We start from the raw sequence: 26391 nt of genomic DNA on the forward strand, positions 1-26391 counted from the left end.
CTCTAAAGTTATCTCAAATTCAAAGAATTAGAGTGTATGTAGATTTTTGTAAGGGAGTTTTATTTATAATAGCTTAGTTGCAGAATAACTTTTTTCAGAATTATTTAGCACTGATGGATTCATCACTTTGAACGGTTAAAAAAAATACAAGATTTTTTACATAGAATTTCATTAAAAAAAAAACAGTAACTAACTTGGAGCTCTCCTTCCCACCAGCCGCCTGGATTCTTCTTTCTGATAAGAATCAATTGACCAGGAGCAAGGGTAAGCTGTTCTGGACCCGTTGCTGTGTAAGAGGCAATAACTTGGGCAATTTCTGTTAAAGAAAACAAATGTTAACCTGGAAAAAACTGAACACTTTCTGTACATTTACTCTGCCATTATCAGTTGCACAGTAAATCCATTTTGCATTTCTTTCCGCAAAATTGTTTTGCATTTATGTAGTTTCATGAAAACAAATGGTAACTATATAACAAATCAGGAGTCCCTCCTTAAAAAGTTCACAGCAATATATGAATAAACAACACGGGGTGCAGCAGCTCTATGGGTAAATGTAAGTGAATATTTGAAATACAGAAGAATAATGCCCATCATTAGAGCTATATGGCTCTTAAAACAAAATATCATCATACTGTTTTCTAATAAATATTTTTTGTACCATCAGTTTGGACTAAGCTCATTAGAAAGAGGAGATACCTACTGATGACAGTATAATGGAGAAGTTACAGTAACAAAAGTGCAAACTAATGAAGGCATGCAGAAAATTTCTCACCAGATTAGACAAGAAATGAATGTTTTAGAAATGCCACAGGCAGGATTCATTTAAAAATCTTAATTCCATGAACATTTATTAAAAAATGCTGCCTATTTGATCACCTACCAGCATGAATATGACCCTGACTGTGGGCTCACAATTACCTGTCTGTCAAATTAGCCAAAGCAGACAATGCAGTTTACACCATTTTACAGTGGCTGTGGAAAGACAGATGATAACCACCACAAAGCCTGGCAGGATTAACCCATTTTTGAACAAATTTGAACTGACAAAAGCTTATAAGCAGAGGTAGGCTTTTTTGATGTCCTACTGAGAGCTTCTAAGCCAGGTTTAGCGTGTCAAACCATGTTTAGTGATGGAGTATATGTTTAATATTACTATTATTGGGAACCTCTGGTGAACAAAAGATGGTAGATCTGGAAACTCGTGTAGTTTCTGATAAGTTGGAATTTTAATGTAGGATGCTACATTTGAGTAGTCCCTTATTAGTCAAAAGAGTCAAGAGGAATCTATGGGGAATTTTTTTTTAGCCTTCATTGAGTTATAAAGTGTCTCAGATGTCCAAAGCAGCACAAAAGAAGTGTTGTGACTGATGAAAGCATCACTTTAGGATCACAATACACAGTCATTCATCACTCAAGTATTCTCCTTAACAGAATGATTGGGGGGAAGGAATGGGAATTTGTGTTTTTTTGTTTTTAAGAAAAACTTTTCCTGGAATAGTAAATTCTGGCCCTGTGGTTAAGACAAAGGAGGTTTTTACTTGGTCATGCCTCAAATAAAATTGGGAACTTTAAAACAGATGATGTGGGCATTGAGTCTGGCTGGTTATGGTTGCAGTCTAAGATTATCCGAGAATAAACCCATAGCAGAGCAAGTACTACAGATCACAGCAACATTTCTCAACTGTTTCAGTGCAAAGTCAGCCAGCTTAATTTAAAACCTCAGTAATTGTCTGATCACAGCTCTATACACTGCCTGAGATTTTACCTTTTATTTGAAAATTTTGATTAAAAACATCTGTGTATCAATGATTTTCATTTATGATCATTGTTTGCATGTAATTTTAGTCCTGGCTATCCTAACCAACTCTTCACCAAACTGGCACTGGAAGACAAAGCAGAAAAAGGTCACGCCTGCAGCCAGTTTGTTCCTTCATAAGGCAGCAGAAAGCAATGCAACCATGAATATGAGGTGGGCTAGTAGGCAATACTGCAGAGACAGCAAAAGGGACTGAAGCTGAAGAGAGCAAATGCACAGAAGTGGTCTCCAGCTTTCTCCTAGGCAAATATACTAAGACAAGTAACACAGTGCTGGGCACCATCCTACTTATCCCTCTCCGTCAACAAGCATCAAACTTCAGCCTCAAGCGTCAAACTGCGGCCAAGAGAAACAGCAAAGGCACTTGCTAACAACATATCACCCACAGGCTGGGAAAGGTGGGGGCAGTCTGCTGGTAATGCATAAGAAGGGAGTAATCATTGAAAAAGCAGTTGTAGGCAAAGGAAACCACAAAGGCAACTCATTTGAAACAGAGGGAGGTTTTCTTCCAGGAAATACAGAACCAAATGTGTTGAAGACAGTGAGGAAAATGATCAGATGGTTTACTTAAAATTTAAAAGGAAAGGGTGATTACAGAAAATTAGAAGTGGTCAGCAGAGAAGTATGTAAACGAACAGCATAAGGTGGGTGAAGAGGGAGCCAGATGAGCAATCTGAGGTTGCTACAAATGATCACACTTGCAGAATTAACTACAGAGTAATCTCTTTCGTGAGTGGGGGAAAGGAGGCACCCAGCCATAGGCATAAGGGGCAAGAAAGGAGGGAATCAAATGAGCGATGGAAAGGCTAACAGCTAAGAGTTAGAAAGATGCTTTAAACTGGGATCTGGGACTTGTATAGCTCATGTAAAGTGTGAATGCAGAGGACTGAAGAAAGAATTGTAACTTGGTAAAATATAGTACGTGATGACAGCAGATCAGAAAGGTTTACACAGAGAAAAGCCAGCAGCAACAACACAGTGTGCCCTGTATAATGGCAAGCAAAGCAAGCTATTTGTCAAGAAACATGGCCATATTTCTAGAAAGTCTGCAAGTTCCCTGTAGTTGTAGGTATTTCCTCCGTCCTTGTCATTCAGGAGGCAAGAACGCAAGCAAAGAAACTAGATGCGGCATTTTATTGAAATGAATTTTATATTAGGCCAAAACCTCTCTCACTGTCATGATAATTATAATATTAATTATATTATACTATGCAATTCTTTTGAGAGACCAAAAATCTTATACTTTTCCTCTCTCTCAGAACAAGAAATTTCTCATTTTTCCCTATAAGATGGTGTTCTACAAGGTCCCGAATACCAGATAGCCCCTTTCACCAACCAGCATGAAGAATTTCTACTGGGGACTATGTGCTAAATAAATTACAATATGAATTACCAGTTTAACACTGAGCTCTCGTGTGCCACAGAGAAACAGGAAGTTAGAGAAACTCTCAGCAAAAAAGTTAAAAAAGACTGAAATAGCTTTCCTTCCAGTAAGGATTTTTAAATTTTGATTTATTTAGATATGGAGTTATTGAGAAGAAATCCAATCCATTTACAATCCAGTACAAAAGAAAGTGGCCTCTACCAAAACAGGTCACATTTAGAAGGAAGAAATAAGGCCTTCTCACAGCTAGAAGCGGCCTCATGTTGCTTTTCAAATTTCAAAAGATAGCTGTTTCTCTTCCCTTGCCCTTCAACACACACTGTTAAGAACACCCACTCTTCCTGCTGCTCCTGGAACAAACTGGAAAATTTCACCTCTATTGGAATTTTTATTAGAATTTCACTTCTATTGGCTGAGTATTTGCAGCTTTTTTTTATTGCGAAGACACCCATGAATCTCCTTGCTGAAAAGCCTGCAGGACTGATCTCAACTGTTCTCAAACTCCAGAAGAGTCTGAGTACAGCTTTTGCCAGCACCCCCCATTTTTGAGTAAGCAGATTTTTATTCTTTAGCTACCTGCCACTTAGATATTATAGTGACTCACAGATTGCACATTATTTTAATATAGACAACAAGTTTCATTAGGGCAAATTATTAGAGGACAACAACATATTTGATAATACCTACAAAAAAGACTAAGAGTAAACATAATATATGTTAATGGAAAAGACTTTATTCCCATTGAAAGTTCTCACTATAAATAGTACTTAAGAACAGATATAAGGTGCTGCCACAATGTATGACTTACCAGGTTTCTTCCCTAAGCTTCCCGTTTTTCCAGCTGCTCCAGGAGCCTTGAAATAGAAAGTAAGATATAAATTTAGCACTCATACATTTATTTCTCCGGTATATGAAAACAATTTTGCTATGTTTCACCTAAATACACTAAACAAGGATCTGAGTAAACAACTCTCTCAGGAAGACGCTATCCTTGGAGAAATTCTAATTTTTGAGATGGCAATTAATATATAGGAATAAGTAACAAGTCATGTATGGAAGTGGATGACCTATATAAAGGTGCAGACGTCTTTCTTGATCTCTCCTCCTGCCTTTCATAGATGCAAATACCAATATAACTCCAAATTACATAGCATTTGATTTGTAAGTCTGCATATCTATCAGAATATGCATTCCAAGTTGAGTCAAAACAACAGTATCAGTTTTCAATTCTACAAATAGTTGGACTGCAAGTATGTCCAAAAAATTAACTAGAGATAATTATTTCAATATTGTCCTTATTATGGTTCTAAAATTTCTTATATGGCAAATTAGCACAGTCTGTGTGGAAATCCTTCTTTACATCTTTAAGATGAGTTATCTGAACTTTGTAGGTGGTACCTGTCACTAGGACCAAAAGTCCTACCAGCATTTTTGTGCCCCACTGAGCACACAGGGCACATTTGGCACAAAAAGCACCTTATGTGCATCTATTATACACTGTTTCTCCTTGATTTTTTGCAAATTAAGTTTTGCGAAGGATTGTGGAAAGTTTAATTTAATTAAGCTTTAATTTTAATCTAAATGGCACTTCGATACCACAGTCTTAATGCTTCTCTTGTCACTGTAAAAGACTGATTATAGTTACTTTCTACAAGGCAAGCAAATCTTCCTTTCTTCCCCAGATTCCCTTCTTTCTCTTCTCCCTCCACCTTTTTCTACAATCACTGTAACCTATAATAATAAAATAGTGAAACAGAAAAGCATCAGGCAGAGATCAGATAAAAAGACTAAGGTTAGGTCTGGGGAGGAGGAGATGGTCCAGACAAAGTGACTGGGAGTCCCTCAACAGTTCCACGTAGAGAGACTAAAAGGTCTGGAACCAAAGGTGACAACTGGAACTGTTATGCCAATATCATTAACTTATTCTGTTCTGCAAAATGTTTCTGGTAGAGACTTCTCCCCACATAAAGGAGCCTCCAAAGAACACATTCTTTCAAAACCTCACTTAGCTAATATCCATGTTACTGGATTAGGGGTATCTGGACAGAGAAAGCAGGTCTTAGCTGTGATGTTGTATCTTACAGTTTACTGGTAAACATATAGAGACTATTTTAAGAGAGGTTTCAAAATCACCTTGACCAGGCTGAGTCTTAATTCTGCTTGAGGATTCTCTGAATCCTTGGTAAAAATAAAAGCAGAAGAAATATATAGAAAAGTCCTGAAGTACTTCTATAAATAACTAAGTTAAAAAATAATGCACTTAAAAAGGACCCAAACTTCTGACTCACTCAGTAGAAGGAAGAATATTTCATATTCTTTTTGTTGACAGAAACACAGTGGAGAGGACATAGCACATTCTGGTTTCCCTTTGTACACGTGAGACACTAACTCTGTTCAGGGATATTTTGCAACAAATGATAAAGTCTTTTGAAACAGTAGAGTAGAACTTGCTCGCCTAATTTAATAAGACATAACTGTAGAACTGCCAGTTGTGTTGTATAGTAAGGTTCATAGAACCCAAGAGATTAAATACTCTGACTGTCATTATTTTCAGAATATTTATGCAAAGTCTCCTAACTTGAGGTATCTAATTTTTTCTATTTCTAAGTCCTCTATATGAGCTCCACACCCTAACGCAAAGGCAATTATCACCAGTCTCAGAGAAAGGCAAGAGAGAATAAAAGCCCATTACAGATCTGTATCCATCTATCTCAACTTAATGAAAATACTGAGGATAGAACATGAACCAGTATCATTGCTTACTTGAAGAACATAAGGACTTCACTTTTGTTGTTAAAACTTTAAGGGACAGAATATTGTGCAATTTAGCAGCTCAAGGCAAATGGATAGATTGGGACTAAACAGAGAGGAGCAGATTCAAAAATTTTTCTTCTAGTGTATAAACCATTCATATTTTGAGGCTTAAACCCATTCCTACAAGTTCTGCCTTTGCTGTTTAAAGATCAGTATCACCATACTCTATCTTTAGGCCTGGTCAAGTCAACAGTGCAGAACACATCAAATTGATTTACTTTTTTAGTAAGATTTTCCATGATCAGCCAGCTGTCCGAGCACGGCAGCACATTAGAAAGTTGACAGACAGCCACTATTGTGAAATTCTCTGCAAAAACTGGCTCTGGGAACAAGCTGAATAGCAAAACTCTGTACGCGTAATGGCAATTATCCACTCGGAATTAGAAATATCTCCTGTGGGGCATATGAATCATTCTATGAAAATAAGCATCCTGGATATCAAGATCTCCATGAGCTCTGTGTTCTTTCCTTCCATTCTCACCGAAATTTTATCTGAAGATATGATTTTACCAGCAAAAAGGGTAGTCGGAGTTGGGATCAGAGAAACATCAAACTGACCTCTCCAATAAAAACAGTTTTCTGTATAAAATGTCTACTTCTGAGTACTTTACAGAGAAGCTTTGCCAACGTGTGCCCTTTCCCTCACCAGACAGAACAAGCATCTGTTATGCCCAATCATTAAAGACACACAAAAGACAACTCTCCACACCTGAAAAAATTCCCTGGGTTTTGAGACTAAACTCTATTTAGAATATCTCATGGTAAAATAAAAACAGTTCCTTCACACAAGTTCAAAGACAACTTAATTGCAGCTATATTTTTGTTAGTTAGCGTTAAGTAAATAATTAGAAGCTATTACTATTTATATATGAAATAGAGGTCTCATAGTACTTTTGGAGGCTGACAGTGCAACTTCTCACTTGCCAACTATACTATGAATTTACAAGCAATACAAAGAAACTTAGGGCAATTTCATGACAACTCTATCTTCCATAGGTTAGGGAATTTTCTGTACACTTATATCTACTCCTCCAAGCCACCTTTTTTTTGATGTACAGCAGGAATTACTAGCAGGGCTCTACTATAATCCAGACCCTGAACTGCAAAAAGGAGTTCTTTTTTTAAACCAGGTGAATTCCCTAATATAGCCCATTCCACAGACCCCAAAAAGCTGTGCTGCCACAGCTGAAGGGCCACTGCACCGCTCAGAGTGGAATGAAGCTGCTAGCCTTGGGGGCAGCCAGTTCACAGTTTCTTGTTTGAAGGCACGTCTGGCCTCTCACTGAGCACTGTCTTCAGGGTCAACCCACACCCCGCATAATGAAGGGACACCACAACTTGCTAGTATGGAGGAATTTGAACATAGGCTAACTTACTCTGCTTGCCAAAAGGATATGCTAGCCTGCAGTGATGGGTTCTGCAGTGCTACAACTAGGATGCTTCCACTAAGCGCATTAGTGAGGTACTCCTGGTCTAATCTGGGGCCTGATCCAGCTTCATCTGCAGCTCCAGTCACCAGATTTGATGCAACTGAAGGGGTAGGAATGAGCACAGGCCTATCCAAAACTGCATACTAAACAGGAGGCCTGACGTTTCACTTCTAAAACAAAGTGAACTACTTCATACAATGCCAGCCAGGAGTGCAGTACAAAAACAGCTCGAGCTAATCTAAGCCGATGCTGTGGCAATCTTGCCTCCTCTTCTTCTCTGTCCTCCTCCCTCACTGATACTGGCACTGACATTTTGCTAACCCTTGGTGAGCTGATTCAAGGTACTACCTTAGAAGTATATATATTTTTTGCTAGATTAGCTTTCTGCCCTGCTTAGTGTCCTGAACTGGCTTATTAATGGGTCAAATGAAAGACGGTGGTGGCAAATGGGAGGGTGGCAGATGGGACTGTATCTGTGCTAGCTTAGAATGGTTGGTACGATCAAGAAATTGCGGTCTTAATTGTGCACAGAGAAGTCTACCACATAACATACACGAATAACCAACCAAAATCTGGGACTGAACTTATCCCTTATGAAGCTAATCAGTTTTCAAACTAGCAGTGCTAGGGGTGTAAGAAAATAGTTACATGATGCAAAATATAGATGAGAAAGTTTTCTAAAGTGTTGCTGAAAACAGTATCACAGTATGATTTTCCCAAAGAACTTCAATATTAAATACCATTAACTACAAAGTTTTTTTGAATCTTATCTCAGAGGCTGTTACTGAATTTTCTCTTTTATCTAGAAATTTGTTATATAAAGCCTTTCTACAGCTACACATTTCACTGATGGTTTCGTTCTTCAGGTTTTTTTACCAATAGAAATAAGTGTGAAATAAGAAAATATTAGAAACAAGGAGTGACTTCTCTCGAGCCCTATATTGCAGATGTACTCTTTCATAACATTGTGCCCCATAAACAGAAGTCAAGACTTATGAAAAAAGCCTTACCCCTCTAGATTTCTAAAAATCCAATGGAGAATTTAGGAGCCTAAATGTATTCTTTTAAACATACTATTCTTACCGACACAAACAAGAATTCTTTCTCACCAAGAGATTAGTAATGTATTCAGTTATGACTCTAAGCTAATTCCTACTGGGAGGTGAGAATTATCCTCTCAAATAGATGTGGTATATAAGTGAGAAAAAAATATTTCCTAAGAATACCTAAAAAGAGAGAAAAAATGTTTAATATGGAGATGTTCTATCAGATAATTCCAGGATAACATTTGTAGGGCAAATGAGAGAACTTCTATAATTTAATCAATTCTGTAACCAAATATAGTAACTAGTTAAGATTTTTTTGCCAAATTTGTTCCCCTGGATTGCAAGAAAACTGCAATAGAAAAAAGTTGATATTAGACTTAAATACTTTCCTTATATTTTTTCTAAAGAGAAGGGCAGTAAGGGACGACTCAATCATTAAAAACTTACGAAGAAAACAAAGTAGCTATAGCTATTCTGATATATCTCTACAAAACTGTCAATTATTAAGATATTCAAGAGTCATTTTAATGCATGCTCCACAAAGCTATTTAAGAATTTATTTTATAAAGTGCAACCATTATCATTTTCCTCAACCTCACATTCAGTAAAATTGTAAAATATGTTTTTCTCCCCTTATGATTCAATGACTTGCAACTATCACTCTGACACCACATAAAATACATCTCCCCCAGATCGATTTTACAATGTTTCAATGTCTCTACCTCAGAATCTTTAAGTCTCACATAATTAGATGGGAAAACTCCTGATTTATCACCCAGTATTCCTGTCCACCAGTCGCCGTCTTTCTTTGTCACAAGAATCATATCACCTTGCTGAAAGGTCAGGTCTCCTTGTTCAGAGCTCTCGTAAGTGTACATAGCAACATACTCTGGAGGCGGAAAATAAATACAGAACGTAGGAAAACACTTGATAAACTGCTCAGTTACCATTTGCAAAACCTATCTAATACAATGTAGTATATCCACAGGCTAGATAGAAGACAAATTTATTAATTATTTTCTATTAATAGAAAGCTCAATATTTAATGCACAAAATGAAATATAGCTTCTTCAGGACTAAACGCAATCTATTAAAAGGCTGCTTCTGAGGGAATCTTTTTTGGTGCAATAATTTGCTAGTATGATTAAAATGTACATAAATTTATACCACTTCATAGCACTTGTACCACTTATAGTACTTGAAGAACATATTTCCCAATGGCTTCTGTTCTGTGCTGATCACTAGCATTTTCAGTCTTGGGGACAGAAAATCTCAGTATCCGAACAACTGTAGATACAGTCTTCGTCTTACATACGCTGTTTGCCTCTCATGTACAATGAATTCTTTCATTACTTGAATCTTTGCACAAAGGGTGCACATCTCATTGTATCTTATACAACAGATGGCTGGGAAATGTTAAGACAAAGCCAGAATGTGTTCTGTTCTGTTAAAACATGGTCAACTACTTAGTATTCAAGTGCAAAAAGCACTAAAGTAGACTGATGTTGAGAAATACAATGCCTAATTTAATTATAGAACTACATGAAAAATTTTTACTTCAAGGATTAGAAATAAGAATTTCAGACAATTTTGTAACATTTTCTATATGGTTTGATACGTTCCTATTTAACTGAGCATTATCATACTTTATATGGGCATAAAATAGATTTCTGAAGATTATATCCTCTGCTTCTGGTATTAGCTCTGGACACAGCAGTGGTTCACAAGGTTTCAGCCAGACTTTCATGCATATGTAACAAAAGCATTCAAGTATTCCACTGCAGCTGGCAACTGTTATATTTGCTTGAACACTAAATCTGACCCAAAAAGCTTAGCTCAGTTGCTAAAGTTCAGCAAGAATCCAAACCACAATTATTATCCTTAATGAAAGTTAAGACATGGTTTGTCTAACAACTGCAGTTGAAGAATACAAACATATGTTTGCACGCACACACACACACAAAATATCATAATGTATACTATACACACATAATTTTTCTTAAATTCTTTAACTGTAATAGAAAATGCAAAATCTATATTTTATTATTTCTTAAAGATATAGTTTCTTTGAACTGTTCTATAAAAGTCATGTTCCTTTTTTAATACAAACATATAATCTGAGATATCCCATACTTCACAAAAAAAAGACTTAGCATTTCTTCATTTGCTTTTTCTCAAATATATAGTTAGCAAAACTAGCTGTATTTTGGAATAATTATCTCATTTTCCATGGTGAATGGATCTTTAACACTTCTTTTAATTTCTGAAGTACCCATGCCAGTTGCAAATTAAATACATCAGTAACCAAAGTGACTCTTCCACTTAAAATCAGATTTAGAATTGTGTTTAAAAAAAGAAAAAGAAAAAAAAGTGTTCCATAGAGATTATATGAAAAAATTCATTTGTAAACTATATTTAGATTCACTGATTTACTCTGACTGTGATTTAAATTAACCTAGCTGACACCGCACTGAAATGGATTAAAAGTGCCCAGACAGTCTGTTAACATAGCTCGTGCGGGGGTATTAACCTCCAGCTGAAGGGCAGTAGCAACCAGCAATGCAAGTTTTTAAAAACCCTTCAGAAGCCTGATAAATATCTGTCTGTGCCCCAAGCTCCATCTTTAAAAATGAGGGGTTATAATATTCAATTAAGAAAATTGCTATCAGTTATAGAGAGCTTTAATGAAAACTGCAAATGAGTTTTCGGGGAATTTAGACAGTTAAAAATTCTTGCCATCATGAAGTGCACATACACTTGTGCGTATTCGACCCTATGCAAAAACCATTTTAGACCAGGTATTTTACTAAAAATATTTATACATGGAACAATATAAACTACAAGAGATATTTTAATGGCATGGGTAAATTATTTGTTCTATATACCAAACATATTCAAATTATTATTATAATCATTTTAGATCATTCTACAGGCAAATTAGATTTGTGCTTCAAATTTCAACAGGCCTGATCTTAAAATACTAGGATCTGATTCCAGGCTTGTTTCTAGTATTAAACAAATCTATTTCATTTAATTAAACAGTAAAATACTATTAATGCCACTCAGCTTGAATGCTTACCTTCACCTGACATAGCTTGTTTTGTTGCCGGTGATGCTACCCTTTTCAGACTAGCCGGACTATCTGAAGAACCAGAATCCATGCTTTAGAAGAGAATAAAAGTTATTTAAGAAATTATGTCTTCAGAAAATGCATATTATATTTTAAAACAAAAAATGCATATGGACTTTATTGCCATTTATTCATCAGTAGAATTTTTTATTGAGCTTGAAATCTTTTGTCAGGGATGCATGGCCCAGGGAGAACTCAGATCAGCTTTCATATTCCCAGCCTGAATTTTTAGGGTTGGAAGTCAAACCCAAAACAAAATAAACCACAAAACAAAATAAACAAAATCATTTTACAGACTAAATTTTAAACTTTAAAATTCAAGTGTGCAATTCTTCTTATTTATTTAAGTATTACAGTATAGAAGTGAAGTAAAAGCCAATAAAATACCTCGTTGACTTCCTAATGGGGCCTGAAATAAGCTTCACATATGATTTAGGAAACCATCCCTTTTGTCCTTGAACCTCTCCAAACCACCACATATCTTGCTGCTCCAAAACTGTGATGATATCATTTTTGTTGAAATTAAGGTGGTTGTCTTTCTTTGCTCTCCAAGGATACAAAGCCTGTGCTTGAAGCCCTTCCACTTTCTCACCCTAAAGCAATTTTAAAAAGAGAGAGAGAAGTCAGTCATGCACCATCTTTCGTAAAGAAAGCTGCTTAAGGAATTTTATTCTTACACTATTAATGCAGAAACAAAATACACAGAATCCCCTCTCCAACATATAAAGCCAAATACATCAATTAAAAAGTTAAACAAGTAGTGTTCACAGACTTTCTAATGAATTTTTATTCATTAACGAGTAAGTAATGCAATGCCAGATTATCAGTTTTTTTTTTTTTTAACAAGTTAAATATAGTTTTACAATTAGTTTAACATATATATGTAACCAACCTTGATGAAGACATTTTGGCAAGCTTTCAAGGAAACTTTATGGAAAATGACACTTTACTGCAAGTTATTCATTGTACATTCCAATTTTTTTGTTTTGTTTGAAAACACTAAGGTATTTAGCACTTTTCAAAACAACACATTAACTTACAAGAACTATATGTTGTTCAGCTGAGGAAAAGACAATGCCTTAACAGATGGGCTGAATCCATCTGACCTGAAGCTTTGCCAGTGCTATGTCACTTAATCCCATAAGCACCACTGCTCAATTCACTTTGGAGTACAGGTTGTTGTCACATGATTCAGGAAGCCCCAAGGAAGTGACCCAAAAGCGGTATCTTGCCGAAACACTGAGAAGACTACACCACCCGAGCCTAAACAAGCCAGCACAGAATAGCAGAACAGAAAACTCTTCATGTTAATATCTGTCACTGATTTTCCACATGGTCGTAACACCACCTCTTCATCACTCCAAAGGGAAATAATTTACCTTTCCTAGGGGGCTTTGTTAATGGTCAATGTTCATATTTCATTTTGCAGAAGTTAATGCTGGGCTGGAACAGCTTAATAAACATAGCTGCTCACCTGACCCAAGACAGGAGAGGGAGATGATCCTGTAACGGTGGCAGGAGTAAACGCTGATCTCTGCCGTAGCTGCCCTGCACTGGGGACAGTCAAAGATGGCTGGGCTGCCCAGGCATCCCAGTTATCAGTCTCTGGTTTCTCACTAGTGTTTGTTGGCCACCTGAAAATAACAGAACGACAATTATTCTTACTGTCTTCAACTGAATAAAAATGCTTGTGTGGAAAGACTGTGCAGAAGGAAACTCTACATTCTAAGCTAATTTCCCCTAATTGAATACAGATACTCTAAATACAGTTGCTAGTCCTTGCTCATTAAGGCCATCTGTTCCTGTAATTTAGTTTCATCCTTTAATTGTGCCCCAATTCAATAAAACTATAACTAGTGCAGTCTATACTATGCACAGTGAAAACAGGTAACTAAAAAAAAACCACACCATCATTATGTTCAAAACTGTTTTGAAATCTTCACACCTGCATGTGTCACTGACTTCTCACTTCCCTTTCCCTTATACATCATATTCCTACTTCTCATTTTCACTATTCAAATCTTTACATTTTCTCTTTTGCTTAAAATTATTTCCTCCTGGCTTCTTTCAACCTTTTGAGATTCACGCTACCTCTTATTCTTTGTATGTTATTTCTTGTCCTTTAAAATGCCTTCTAAATCTCACAATCCTCATCTTTGCCTCAAAATACTCCTTTAAATTTTTAAAAATCCCCCAGACTCTAGGAGTGTAAACAAAGCACTCATCTTAAATCTCCGTTTCCTCTGCCTGTTTGATGTCCCATCAATTGTAATAATCAATAGTCACCCATTTGGAACGCAAGAGTGCCCAAAGGCCATAACCAGCCCTAAGCCCTGTCATGCCAAGACAGTGTAATTAATATAAATGCTCTGGGCCTCACTTTGTATTGAAACTGAATATTAATTTTTATCAAAAGCATGAAAGCTTGTATTACGTACATTGGGCAAAAACAGCTGTGTCAGAAGTCTGATTATTCAAAGCAATAAAACCCAGTATGTACCAGAGCTCTCCAGGTAGCTCAAGATTTAGTTTTATTCCCCCATCCCCATAGCCCAAGAAAAATTACTGTTTGTAGTAGAACAGAATGAGTTTAAATGACTGGTAGAGCTACTGCAACATATTGGATGAAAACTTTAAAATGGAACATATTATAGGTACTGTACATATGTACTGTAATATTGCAATAAGATCTTTAGGTTTTAATTTCTAAACACATATTACATGACCAAAAAGGCAATTACTTACCCAACCCCATTTACTTAGGGTTGATCAATACTGTATAAAGCATTAACTTGAGTTAAAAGGATATCTGGGAAGTGAAACATGTTCTACTTGCATCACTCATATTAATGTTGTGATAAGAAATTATTAATAAAGCATTTTTAACTCTGTCACCATCATTTGCATAAACCAAGTTGGAAATCCTCAGTAAGAGTTGGTATCAACTAATCTAAGAGAAGGAAGGTGAACATCTTGGGATTTCCACCATAAGGTCACTATTTTCAGTTAGGGATGTCTGCCATTTGTGATGTTTCCCTCTGCATTGCTAAGGAGGATATAATGGAAGCATGGTTCAAAATCCACAAAGCTGCAATTTTAACTATTTACTACAAAAAATATTTTACTTCAAACAAGGTATTTTTATTTTGCAATCTTCATACATTGTGGTAATTGCCAACTTTTTATCTCAAAAGAGAATTACATAGAATAAACCTTAATCGCAGACAAATTGATTATAAAAGACTTCACCACATTTAAGGTGATAATCACCACCCAAACATACGTTGAACTGAAGTCTGCCCAGTTATTGGCAGTTGTAGTACAATCTGTAGAAGCAGGAGTTGCTTGTGATGTAGGGGTTTCATGCACAGAAACTTTAGGTGCAGCAGCAGCCTCAACTGCTGGTTTTACAGAAGCTGGAACTTCATTTTCAGGTATTTTCTCTGCATAGTTTGCAGGGAACCATCCAGTTTTTCCCTTCAATTCTCCACCAAGCCACCCTGGTTCTCCAGTCTGGCTTTCATCCACCTGTAGATGCAGTAAGTTACAAGGTTAAAAAACATAACATACAAGTGGAATTTTTACTTAAAAAACCCATCTCACTCACAGTAATTAACTTGGTCTAGTTACAGAGAAATTGCACCATTTTTATAAACAGAAAATCCACTTGAGTAGAATTTTGTTATTATTATTAAATTTACCTTTGGAAGATTATGCTGTCAGCAATTCCTTCTATAGCATATTAAAAGCTGAGAGAAAATTTTGCAGCACAATGCTGCTTTTTCAATTCATTTTTTTTGAAACAAAGATTTTGTTGGTAGGGAAGAAAAAGTTTTATTTAAGCCTTAATGCATAAGCCAAGCATGGGTTTTTAAACAGTTGCTGTCATAGTGCAGCAGACTTGGAGATATTAGTTCTCAAGAAATCCACTAAATATTGATATTTCTAGTTTAATGCAAGGTACAGTTTTTAAATGAGTTTTCCTAGACTTCCTTTTGCAGAAAAATAGAACAAAAAGCACAGTATACTAAGATCAACACCCAGAACAAATCAAAACAAAATTCACATATATGCTAACATACTTATACAAAACAACTCCATGGTAAGTTTTCGTATGCAAGTTTGCAGACCTCTGTGTTCTTTTACCTCTTACCCTCACTCTAATACCTTTGACAAGCCATAAAGGACAAGGTGAGTTATTTTTGCTGTTGTATTTTAATTCCTATGTGTTGATTAATATGAGCTCGATAAACTATGATTTTGCAAATTTCTTATTTTCCCATTTGCTTCTTAAACATTTCACCCATTTGTTCTCCCAGCTCTACTGACAGTCTACAGCCTGAGCCTGCTATGTCACAAAAGTGACACAGGAACATTCCTGCATCCAGCAGGAATTGCAAAAGAAAATAATTCACTATTGCTATCCCTCGTGACTTGTGAATCAATATGGTGGCTAAATACTGAAAAGGCAATGTCGGGAAGTTGCAAAAATTTTTGAAAAGAAAAAAGGCAATAATTGTTTTACATAATAATTATGGTAGGTTCTGTGGTAAGCTAAGCTTTAGCTACTTATCCCACTCTATCCAATCTCTTTGATACTCCAAAAGAAACCGAGTTTTCAAGCAAACCCTTTACATATTGATAGGGTCTGCACCTTTGACATATGAATAACACCTACTCTGTACAACAGTCCGCTGTGCATGGCTGTAGCTTCCCCAGCACTGGTCAAGACAGCAGCCAAACCAGGCCGGCAATGATAAGCCAGCTAGATGGCTTACCCTACACAGTGGCTGGTCTTTGGCAAAAATCTCTCTCATTCATTTAGGCCAGTAGCAATTGGCATTTTAAAATACATAAGAGTTTCAAATGACAGCATAACTCAAGAGTTGACTGCTGCAGATAACAGTACAGGCAGTCAGTGAGAGATGCTTAATTTTAAAAATTTTAATTGCCTGACATTATTTCATAAAAATCAGTTATCAACACGAGGGACTTGTTGGTAACTGTGTGCTTAATGAGCTAAGGAACTGGAAATAGTATCTTTTTCAGTTGAGGGAGGTTTCAGTATATGATAACATTATACAGCAATAGCACATAGTAATGTCTTGAAACTGCTGCTTCTACGGTTTGAAACACCTATGAACTCATTCTATCAATTTTCACAAAATATAACCTGATCACCTGCTTGTTCAGAGGAAAAAATTGTGGTAAAAAATCATCTGTGACAGTGCTGCAACCTACTTGCTCTGGAGTAAGGGTGGGAACAGTCTTTTGCATAGAAGCGCCTCAAACTGAAGCAGTAAAGCTTCTGCCTCTGATTGTCCCTGGGTTACTCATCCGAACTGCTGATAGATTGCTCTGCTGCCTTCAGCCATGCGGCCCTCTGACTGCCCACTATTGTAATTTGTATCCCACACTCTTCTTTGGGTGCAAAACAATCCATTATTTCTGCTTTTTGTTAGGGCTGTCTTATGTCTCAGTCCCTATTAACTCCAAGCAAAACAGAAATAAATGGACTACATGCTTGACCGGTTCAATGTGGTTTTACTGCAGTGCAGAGCAAAATTTCCACTGCAGCGCTGAATGGGATTGTTCAGGCAGCAGTATGAGCGATGGAAGGTCACAGCAGAGGGTGACTTTTGGGGGAGAGGAGGAAACATGGGGTATCAGCACCTCACTCCAAACTGAATAATCGAAACACTAATAATATTCACGTGGTTTTTTTACTCTCATTGAATTGCTCGGGTAGTAACTAGAATCACTAACAAACAAAACAGCAGCATTGAAAGGTCAAAAATTTGTTACTGTGATGTTCTGAAAAGGACCTCTTTGAAATGAATCACAGTAATACAGAAACGACTGATTTTTCAGAAGAAAGTTTTTGTACAAACAGATAAAAAAACTACCAAAGAGATTTTTAAAATAACGATTTAATGTCTCCTTAGAAGACATTTTTAAATTTAAATTTTTCCTAAAATGGCCTATTAGTCTGGTGAAATTTATGCTTCTTCAATCAAATTCATTTTTCTAGAAACACCCTAAAATCATGAAAAGACATTTTTAGGATATTAATTTTATAGTTAATGAAATTTTTTGTTTTCTCAGTTATTCATACAAAATATGATTTATATGTTTCTGTAGGAGAGTACCAGAACTGTAAATAAGTTCCTTTGAACCTTGTAAAATTGATTTGTTCTAATTTTCTTATTTTTTTACATATGTCTAATTTTCTTATTTCTTAGATATATGTAAAAAATAAGAAAAAAAAAAGCTTCTTCCAATGTCCCTATGAGAAACATTTTCCCAAATTATTTTTTCCAAACTACAACTAGACATCAAAATGTCTAAAACCCAAATTGCAGCTGTGTGCTTCTTTTTGTTTATTCAACCTCACTTGAGAGCCGCTGCTTACAAATTCTTACTTCTAGCAGTGGGACACAGCAAGTGACACAAGAAGTAACATCAATACAGCTCTTAACTCTACCTATGGCTGCTACTGCTAACGTCTAGCACCAGAGACGCTGGCTTTGCAGTGGCCTATTCCACTTTGACCTGGCTTGGGTGTTGCTAGTAGTGCGTGTACATAGAAAGAGCAGCTCTGTTTTACAGTAAAAATTCATTCTACTTACGAAGACAAACACTAATACTCTCAGAGAAGTATTTAATCAAGGCTTAACAGAGTACCATAGTTCCTTTTTGTTCAACGATCATTCCATTAAATCATTATTTTAACTCTATTTTACTTGCAGGCCTTTGATGTAGATGTTTTGAGACTACTGGAATTCCTGTGATAATGCTGAATGTAAGCGCGGCGAGCCAGAGGCCATATGCTGGTTACGCCTCTGCAGAATCCAGCACAACCAGGCTTTCTATGGGCCTAACACAAAGAACGGCAATTCTAACTTGCACAACCAACAACTAACAAAACTGCCAACAAACTGTCCTTATGGAATTGTTTTAGACATCCCATTTAAGCTTCTTTTATGAACTTCCCATTTAAGTTATGTTCTGCTATTGGAGTCAGTACAGTTCGCTATCTCAATAATTCAACTGTATTTCACTGAGTTACTCAAAGTTTATTTAAATAAACTGAATTATATAAAAAGCTGTGTAGTAACAATAGAATCCATTCATTTACTTCAAGATGGAGCTTAACAACAGCAAATGCCAGCAGGACTCGTTTTGTAAGAGGACTATCCAAAGGAAAAGAATCCCATACATTGTACACATATATTCATAGACATAATAGAAACTTAAGTTCTTGAATAGACAGAGCCCTGGACCAGGCATGGCTTTCTTGGCTCAGAATATTTTTGTTTGCAAACAAAAGCTTGGTTAAACTATCGTTGGGGTTATATATCAATCCAGCTTATAGGGAAAGAACTTTAAAGTACATGGAAAGGTAAGAAACACAGAAAGCAGAAATCCAAGTTAAGATAAAATATAAAAAAATCCTTTAATTAAAAAAAGCAGAGGAACTAAAAAAAATGCAGCCCATGCCACACACTCTCTAACTTACATTATACAGAATACTTCAGCACTATAGGTAACAAAACACATATATCTGAATGTAAAGCAGAAGAAAGCCATCCTCATGTATACTTTTACAAATACTTTTCCTTCCTAAATAAACCCTCATCTTTCTCCCTTGTCTCCATCAAAATGGGCCTCAAGATTAATGCACAGTGTAAAATTGTATCACACAGTGGACAAAAACTATTTACAAGCTATACAGCTATTAAAGCCACAAGTCATTCTAACATCATGAATTTTGCAATCCTATTTAAATCCAAGATTTAGGCCTGGTTTCCACATACTCAATGGATTTGCGTTTCAACTGGATTCTCTACTTATAGCAGTTACAGTTTGGGTAGCATCTCCTATATAGCTCTATGATTACAAAATAGGATTTCACAAGCCTGTATGGACAAAGCCATGTAACAGCGTTAAAATGGATAAGCACTAAATTTATCTATGTTGGAACATAGTTATTCTAAAAAATATTTATTTTGCTGCACACTGTAAACTCCTAACTGTACAGAGCAGCTTAACTAGAGTTGCATTTATGTCATAAATGAGAAATTAGATATACTTTAACATGTAAGGTTGTAAATTATTATTTTCCAAAAAACATAACCGACTTGCACCTTTTAGAAGCACATGACAAGACAAACATTTAAGGACAGATAAGAGTTTAGGAGCCCAAATGCCCATTATCAAAAGTAAGTTCTGGTCTGTTGCACTTAAATTACTTTTGACAATGTTAGTTTGTTAATTTTACGCTAGATAAATTCAAAAACAAACTACATGGTAACAAAATCTGTATTTATAAAAATGAACAGATTGCATAGACTTCCTAACAGTCATATAGCACACTTACCCATTCCCTTTTAACCTCCATCAGGAAAGCAATGATTTAAAGCAAGGCAGAATTATAACACATTTCACAAAGTGTCTTTCTTACATTAGCTTTTCTAAGAGTAGCCCATTTAAGTGATTACTACAGACCAGGAGATAAATCCCACAAAAATCAGTCATCAGGTTTAATTATTGTCAAAAGTAAGTTAAATTAAAAAAAAATAACTGAGAGCCAGGGAATATTTTTTGTAGTGTAAAGCTAAACTGAAGTCCAAAGTAACATACAGAAAGACTTGTATTATCCCGAAGTCTTTATTTAAAATTCATTAAGTGCTCCTTAAAATCATATATTTTTGTCAAAATGTTATTTCCTTGCGAGTATACCTAATGGTGATCACTCTTCCTCAAAAACAAACAAACAAAAAAACCGGATGTTTACTTATATATCTAGCCTACAATCTATTCCCTAAGAAAGTAAGATACCGAACTTTCAATAGCCTAAGGAGACCCATGTGCCTTTATCCTCTCTAATTTAACAGGCGACTGATCAATACTATTTCCTGATGAAGAATAACAACACATTTTATTATTCAGAATGGGATTCGGCCTCTTCCTGAGTCATTCAGTAGCGCTACTAATCCAGAATTCACTTTATTATTTTCACAAGCAGATTCTAATGCCACAAACACCTTGTTGTGACACAACTGATTTAATAAAAAAAAAAAGAAAAAAGGCTGAGAGATGAAAGCTCACTTCCACCAGAATACATGTTTTTTGTTTTTTGGGGGAATAGATTCCATTATAAATTATGACAGTCTACAAAGTGTATTTTTTCCAAAATCCATCCTCACTAAACTTTATCAAAATGCAAAAGCTCTTAAAATATATTCTGTTGAGTAGAACACTACAATGAATAGACTTTTCCACAAGAGAACAGAGCATAAATTTAATATTTACACTAGGAATTTTTATTATGAATAGACATATGCATGTTAAGATCATACTAGCAATTTATTAATATTAAAAATACATTTAATAACAGCAGTCATTAACATCAGAAGCTATAATTTTAGATATGATTAGGCACAAAAGAAAAATATAGCTTTAGAGAATCTGAAGATTAACATGACAGTTTTAGGCAGACATATCCCAGTAACATCATCTATTAAAAAAGAAGAGAAATGCATCCCTAGTAGCACACCTACAATCAAATTTTTAGGTTCTGAAGTTTCCATTTTTAGGAAATGACAACATTTTCTCTACTTTATCTCCTCTTTTAAAATCAATGGAAAACTATCTCACAAAAGAGTTAGCTGTTTTTAAGTAGTTAAAAAAGGAAAATAACAAGAACAGAACAAATTATCATGCAAACAATTCAAAGCTACAATTATACTAGATCATTATGTCAAAAATTGTCACAAAAAAAGTTGTAAAAAATTCTAGTACTAATGGAGAAGTATCACCACAATACAAAGACTATGCTAATGCTTATGTGAGCATGATAAAAGTGTAGCCATCTCCTAGTTTAGCATAATTATTTCATGCGGTATTACACTAGACATCACATTCTCTTAATAAAGGCAATTTTCAAAATTAAATGTTTTCAAAATTAAAAATTGAAACACTGCTCCAATATTACTGTTATAAAAAGGTAAATTTCTTATAAAAACATATTTCATTTATCAAAGCCAGCTTTTAATTTAACACATAGCAGCCACTATCTTAATAGAAAATAACAGTAACAATATCCCCTAGCTACTTTGAAGGACAAGAAATCTCTCAGTGAGATAATTTTTGTTTAGGAACCTTTTCAAACACTTTACACCTCAGAGAGGCACACAACTCAGCATACTAAAACTGATGCTACCTGCTCATAGATGATGTTTAAACTTTATTTACATTACAATGAACACTAAGAAGCTATCCATTATTATAATAAGGTTAATATGTAATATCACATCCTGCATGTTTCAGTGTGTATTGAAATATTTTTCACAAGTTTGTAAAAAAACTTGCCATATATAATTTCAATTGCACAAGTGTAAAAGCCTAAGTAATTTTTTTCAAGTAATATCACAATCCCTTCTTACCATGACTATGTCGCCAGGCTGAATAGTGATTTCATCATGGCTTCTTGATTCAAAAGGATACAATGCTCTATAATACACTATTTTTACATCCTCCTGAGCAGAAATGCTTAAAGGAGCTTTTTCTGAGCAAAGGAAAAAAAAACACATATACAAAAAATATATATATCAAAACATATTATTTATAAATGCTGGAAAAATTATGTGAAAAACAGAATCAAAAAAATAACAAACCCTTACATTGCCCATAGGAAGTACATTATCCCCCATCACACAAGGTGAAATATGCAAATGAATGATTTAAAATAGAATTTTCTTATTATTTTCTCTTCTAAACATCACCTATATAAAATACTACTATATTTTAACTTTTATGATATATACAACTATTTTAATAGAAATATTCCTGTACTTATGATGCAGCATATATAGTTTTTCAAATGTTTCACTCATTTTGTAGGTTAAGTCTGATCAGTAAGCCACAGGTTAAATTCAAACAGTGACGTTCTTGCATATTTCAAAGGTATCCCCAAAACTTTTACAGGCTGCTTATGTAGCAGCTTCATTTGCAGCCTGACTATACTTCTGAAACAGAGGCTTCAATATGTCCTAATACATACAGATTAGCTGAAAAGAGGTCACTTACAGGTGGTGTTTTAAAAATCACATGCTTGGGTTAAAGACACATTACTAGTGAAAAGAATACAGGAAAAAAAACAGAAAGAATAAAAAAAGATATAAGCTAAATAGCACCTGTATAATGCACTTGCTATTTTGCCTATTCTGTCATAAAAGTGCCCTCTGCCACTCTGCACAAGTAAAACATAGCAAGGGGATATAATAGACTAAGTCACCTCTAGATTGGTGCTAAAAGATAAAAGATAATTTCTCCTTTATGTCATCCTTTGACTAACTATGTAAGCAAATATTACATTCCCAGTCAGTTATCTCTTATGTATGTATTTAAGGCACTTAAGAAGGAACCATGACTCATTACTTCCAATAAAGACAAAAATCAGGTTATAATGCAGGGGAGAAGCTCTCAGCTGAAAGTGATCATGTGCACAGCAGAAGAAAGGAGATTAAATCATAGACTTCATGTCATGTGTTCAGTAAACAACATGCATGGTGAAGGGAGAGAGGAAAAAGGTAACTAAATGACATACTGCTACTACTCTAAAGAAACCCAAAGCATGTATTGCAAACCAACATAAGAGTTGTAATTAGAAGCATGTAAGTAATTTTTGACATCTTACATCAAGATCTTACACCATCTTACAGCTAGTATTTTCTCTTCAGTCTGCACTGTGATTCTCATCAACTATGCTTTACTCCCTCTGCTAGACACTATATTTTCAGGAGGAATAATGAAGCCTAAAAGAGATCAGCTGTTTGGAGTCTAGAACTTAAAATATTAAACATTTGATTTACTTCAGTAAAACTAGCACTCTACTCTTGAAACATAATACTCTTTTGTATTAAATAAGAAGGCAAAGCAGGGGAAAGATTTGTTCAAGAGGTACATGCAACAGCATTTCCTGACTTTTTCCTCTACCTGCATTTGACCAAGGAGCCTGGACAGCTGGCTTGACCGGCTCTTGATGTGGTTGGAAAAGCTTACTCAGTTTTTCTTGCATTTCCTGTTTCCCCTTATCCTCACTTTCCTTCTTCTTGGTTATTTCTTCCCTTTTTTGCTTTTCGTCCTCCTGACTTTTTTTTTGTCGCTGAAGCTCTTCTTCTTGTTGCACTCTATCAAGCCGCTGTTTGTCCCTCTCCTGGATTCGCCTGTTGAACAATTAATTTCTTTTTTAAAGCCGGTCAAACAAAAGACCATAAAAGTTAGCTGCCCTTGTGTATGATCCATAGTATGAACTATCCCCTCTAAGACTTTTGTCATATAGTGAGTTATCAACCACCCTACAGCATTTTCTTAAGATTTCTTAAGAAACCTGTAAGAAATACAGATTCTTACAGGAGTCTTCAGAAATCTGTAAGTGATCTTTGTTCTTTTTATAGAACAAGCAGAAACATTCTGAAAGATCTGCTACAATTGCATATGTATTCATAAAGAGCTGTGATTCTCAGACAAGTGAGAGAATGTTACTACTGTGTAATCTGCTACTAGGTGCAGGACTCTTACCTTCAGTTGCTTTATCTGCACATTTAAATACTATCTTTAATATCATACTAAACTGACATAGGAAGTCTGTGCCTTTACAATAAGATTCCACAGAACTCTAAAAGAGCTACATAGCACAGAGAAAGGAATGATACACTAGTTATGTTTTGGAGGTGACTATAAGAAGGAAAAAACATCTAACACTTTTTTTTCTTGTCAGAGTTCTTTAGAGATTTGTAACGCTGAACTTTACCTTCTTTACTGAAGCTGCGATCTCTTCTCCTCCTCTACAATGGCATGAAAACAAACCTATTTACCTGTTTTTTTTTTTAATTATTACATGAAATCTTGCACAGGTATCTTAAAGCAGTATCTGTTGAGCTCATAATGCTCTGAGAATGATAAACGTGATAAAATCCAGTATTTTATACTTTCAATCCCAGCTCTGCAATTTAACAGTATTTAAAACTCAACTTGGGGTTCAACAATATTTGTGTATTCTTTTTTCATAGTTTTTCACAGGATTCATAAATCCCATGCAGTTATTTAAGTGATGAACTATATGGAGAAAGAAGGAAGGAGGGAAAAAAATTTCCCTTGGCTGAAGATACAAAACTCCTTTAGCACACAAGAACCAAGATAGGTAATTCAGGACCCTGGAACTGCAAAGACTGCTTTTCAAAATCTCTTCCCAAGCAGCCTAGTTCAAGCAATCTGAGTATCCCATTATATCAGCATTGTAGGATACCAATTTCATTTTCACTTGCCCCACAATTGCTTTTATTTAATCTAAGCTTGTAGATATCAGCCATAGCTACCACCAGACATTTTCGATATTGAATTCATACCATAAAGTTCTCCCTGAAACACAAGCAGCAGCAAATTGCACCCTTTAATACTTATCTACTCATCACTGACTTTAGCTTTAAAATGCAGGAAGCATTCAATCAGCCAAATCAGTTCTGCTTGTTTTCTCAAAGCAGCAAACATCCTTAGGTAAGCCTCATAACAGCCAGATCAGCAAGAGAGCAGTAATCAGAAGAGAACGTCAATCCTCTTGTGGGACAAGGAGTAAACATATTTATCAGCACCCTCGCAGAACTATTCAAATAATTTCACATTCCCAACTGTAAAATTTAACAAGTCCCTTCTCCCCATATAGGACAAGAAGAAAGAAAAAAAGAACAGGGATACTCTGCAAGAAACATTTTGTACTAATAAAGACAACTCTACAAGGCTGTAACAGATGTAGAGTACATGTCTACCATTTTGTTCCATGACCTATTCCACTTCCATACTCTTTTTATACTTTTAAAATTAGCAAAAAACACATGACAAGCCAGTCAGTACAGACTTGGCCTACTGAAAAGCACATATTTTCTCCAAGGACAATACAGATTCCTAGCCAAAAAATGGTGTGAAGAAAACCCTAAATTCCCTAAGGGGAAAAACACACTTTCCAAACACTGGGTTGGCATCAGACAGCAAAGTCTCGTCTTCTGTCGATGTAAGTTTTCAGGTCACAGGAATATTTCCTGGGAGAGCTGAAGGTACCCAGTAGCAATGGCTTGTGTAAGATGGCAGCTACTTATAAACTCAAAAAATCTTTGGTCCTAAATGAAATCACTGATACCATTTAAATACTCTGCATCAGTACACCATGAGTACAGGTGAAGACACTAATGAGCGTGAAGGATATCACTTCCTCCCCTATGAATTACTGCTAGACTTTTCGGCCTTCAGTGTAAAGTCATCTAAATTCATTTAATAAATTCTCTGCTCTGTCAGCCTCTTCTTTCAAACACTGCATTTGTCCTTCATGTGTTCACTCACAAAATATTCAGAGCCAATTATTCAGCAGTTTTGTTGTAACATTGAGGCTGCACCATATGCACATACACAGCTCAAATTCTCTTTTGACTTTAGCAGTGTCCTACATGCTGAGTTTGGTCAGATGGGCTTTAGAGGGGATGTTGAGTTTTTAATTATGTTTCTAGGAGAGTGAGTACGTCTTCCCACATTCATAAGCCAAGTTAGTTCTAACTGCTGGAGCAAGAAGAGTAAATGAAATGTATTAGGTTTTATTGGACAGGGGAGGAAGGCATTCTTCCATAGAAGCTGCAAAATTTTCTTCTTTGATTGTTACGGAAGCTAATATTACATACAGCTGAAGTTGAAGATGAGGAAGGGAATAAGAAGAGACAGAA

General features: G+C 35.6%; 1 protein-coding gene across 1 annotated transcript in view; it reads right to left on the bottom strand.

The window, feature by feature from the left end:
- ITSN1 (intersectin 1) overlaps window positions 1-26391 on the bottom strand; it is a 138159-nt gene that overhangs the window by 30689 nt on the left and 81079 nt on the right. Inside the window, exons 18-26 of the mRNA XM_067298961.1 lie at window positions 23621-23850; window positions 22069-22190; window positions 14904-15148; window positions 13095-13254; window positions 12008-12213; window positions 11570-11652; window positions 9213-9379; window positions 4009-4054; window positions 195-316 (exon numbers count right to left, since the gene is read on the bottom strand). Of these exons, the coding sequence (XP_067155062.1) occupies window positions 195-316; window positions 4009-4054; window positions 9213-9379; window positions 11570-11652; window positions 12008-12213; window positions 13095-13254; window positions 14904-15148; window positions 22069-22190; window positions 23621-23850 (1381 nt within the window). The remainder of the gene's footprint in view (window positions 1-194; window positions 317-4008; window positions 4055-9212; window positions 9380-11569; window positions 11653-12007; window positions 12214-13094; window positions 13255-14903; window positions 15149-22068; window positions 22191-23620; window positions 23851-26391) is intronic.

This window comes from Apteryx mantelli, chromosome 1 (assembly GCF_036417845.1).
Source record: "Apteryx mantelli isolate bAptMan1 chromosome 1, bAptMan1.hap1, whole genome shotgun sequence".
Taxonomy (NCBI): Eukaryota; Metazoa; Chordata; class Aves; order Apterygiformes; family Apterygidae; genus Apteryx; species Apteryx mantelli.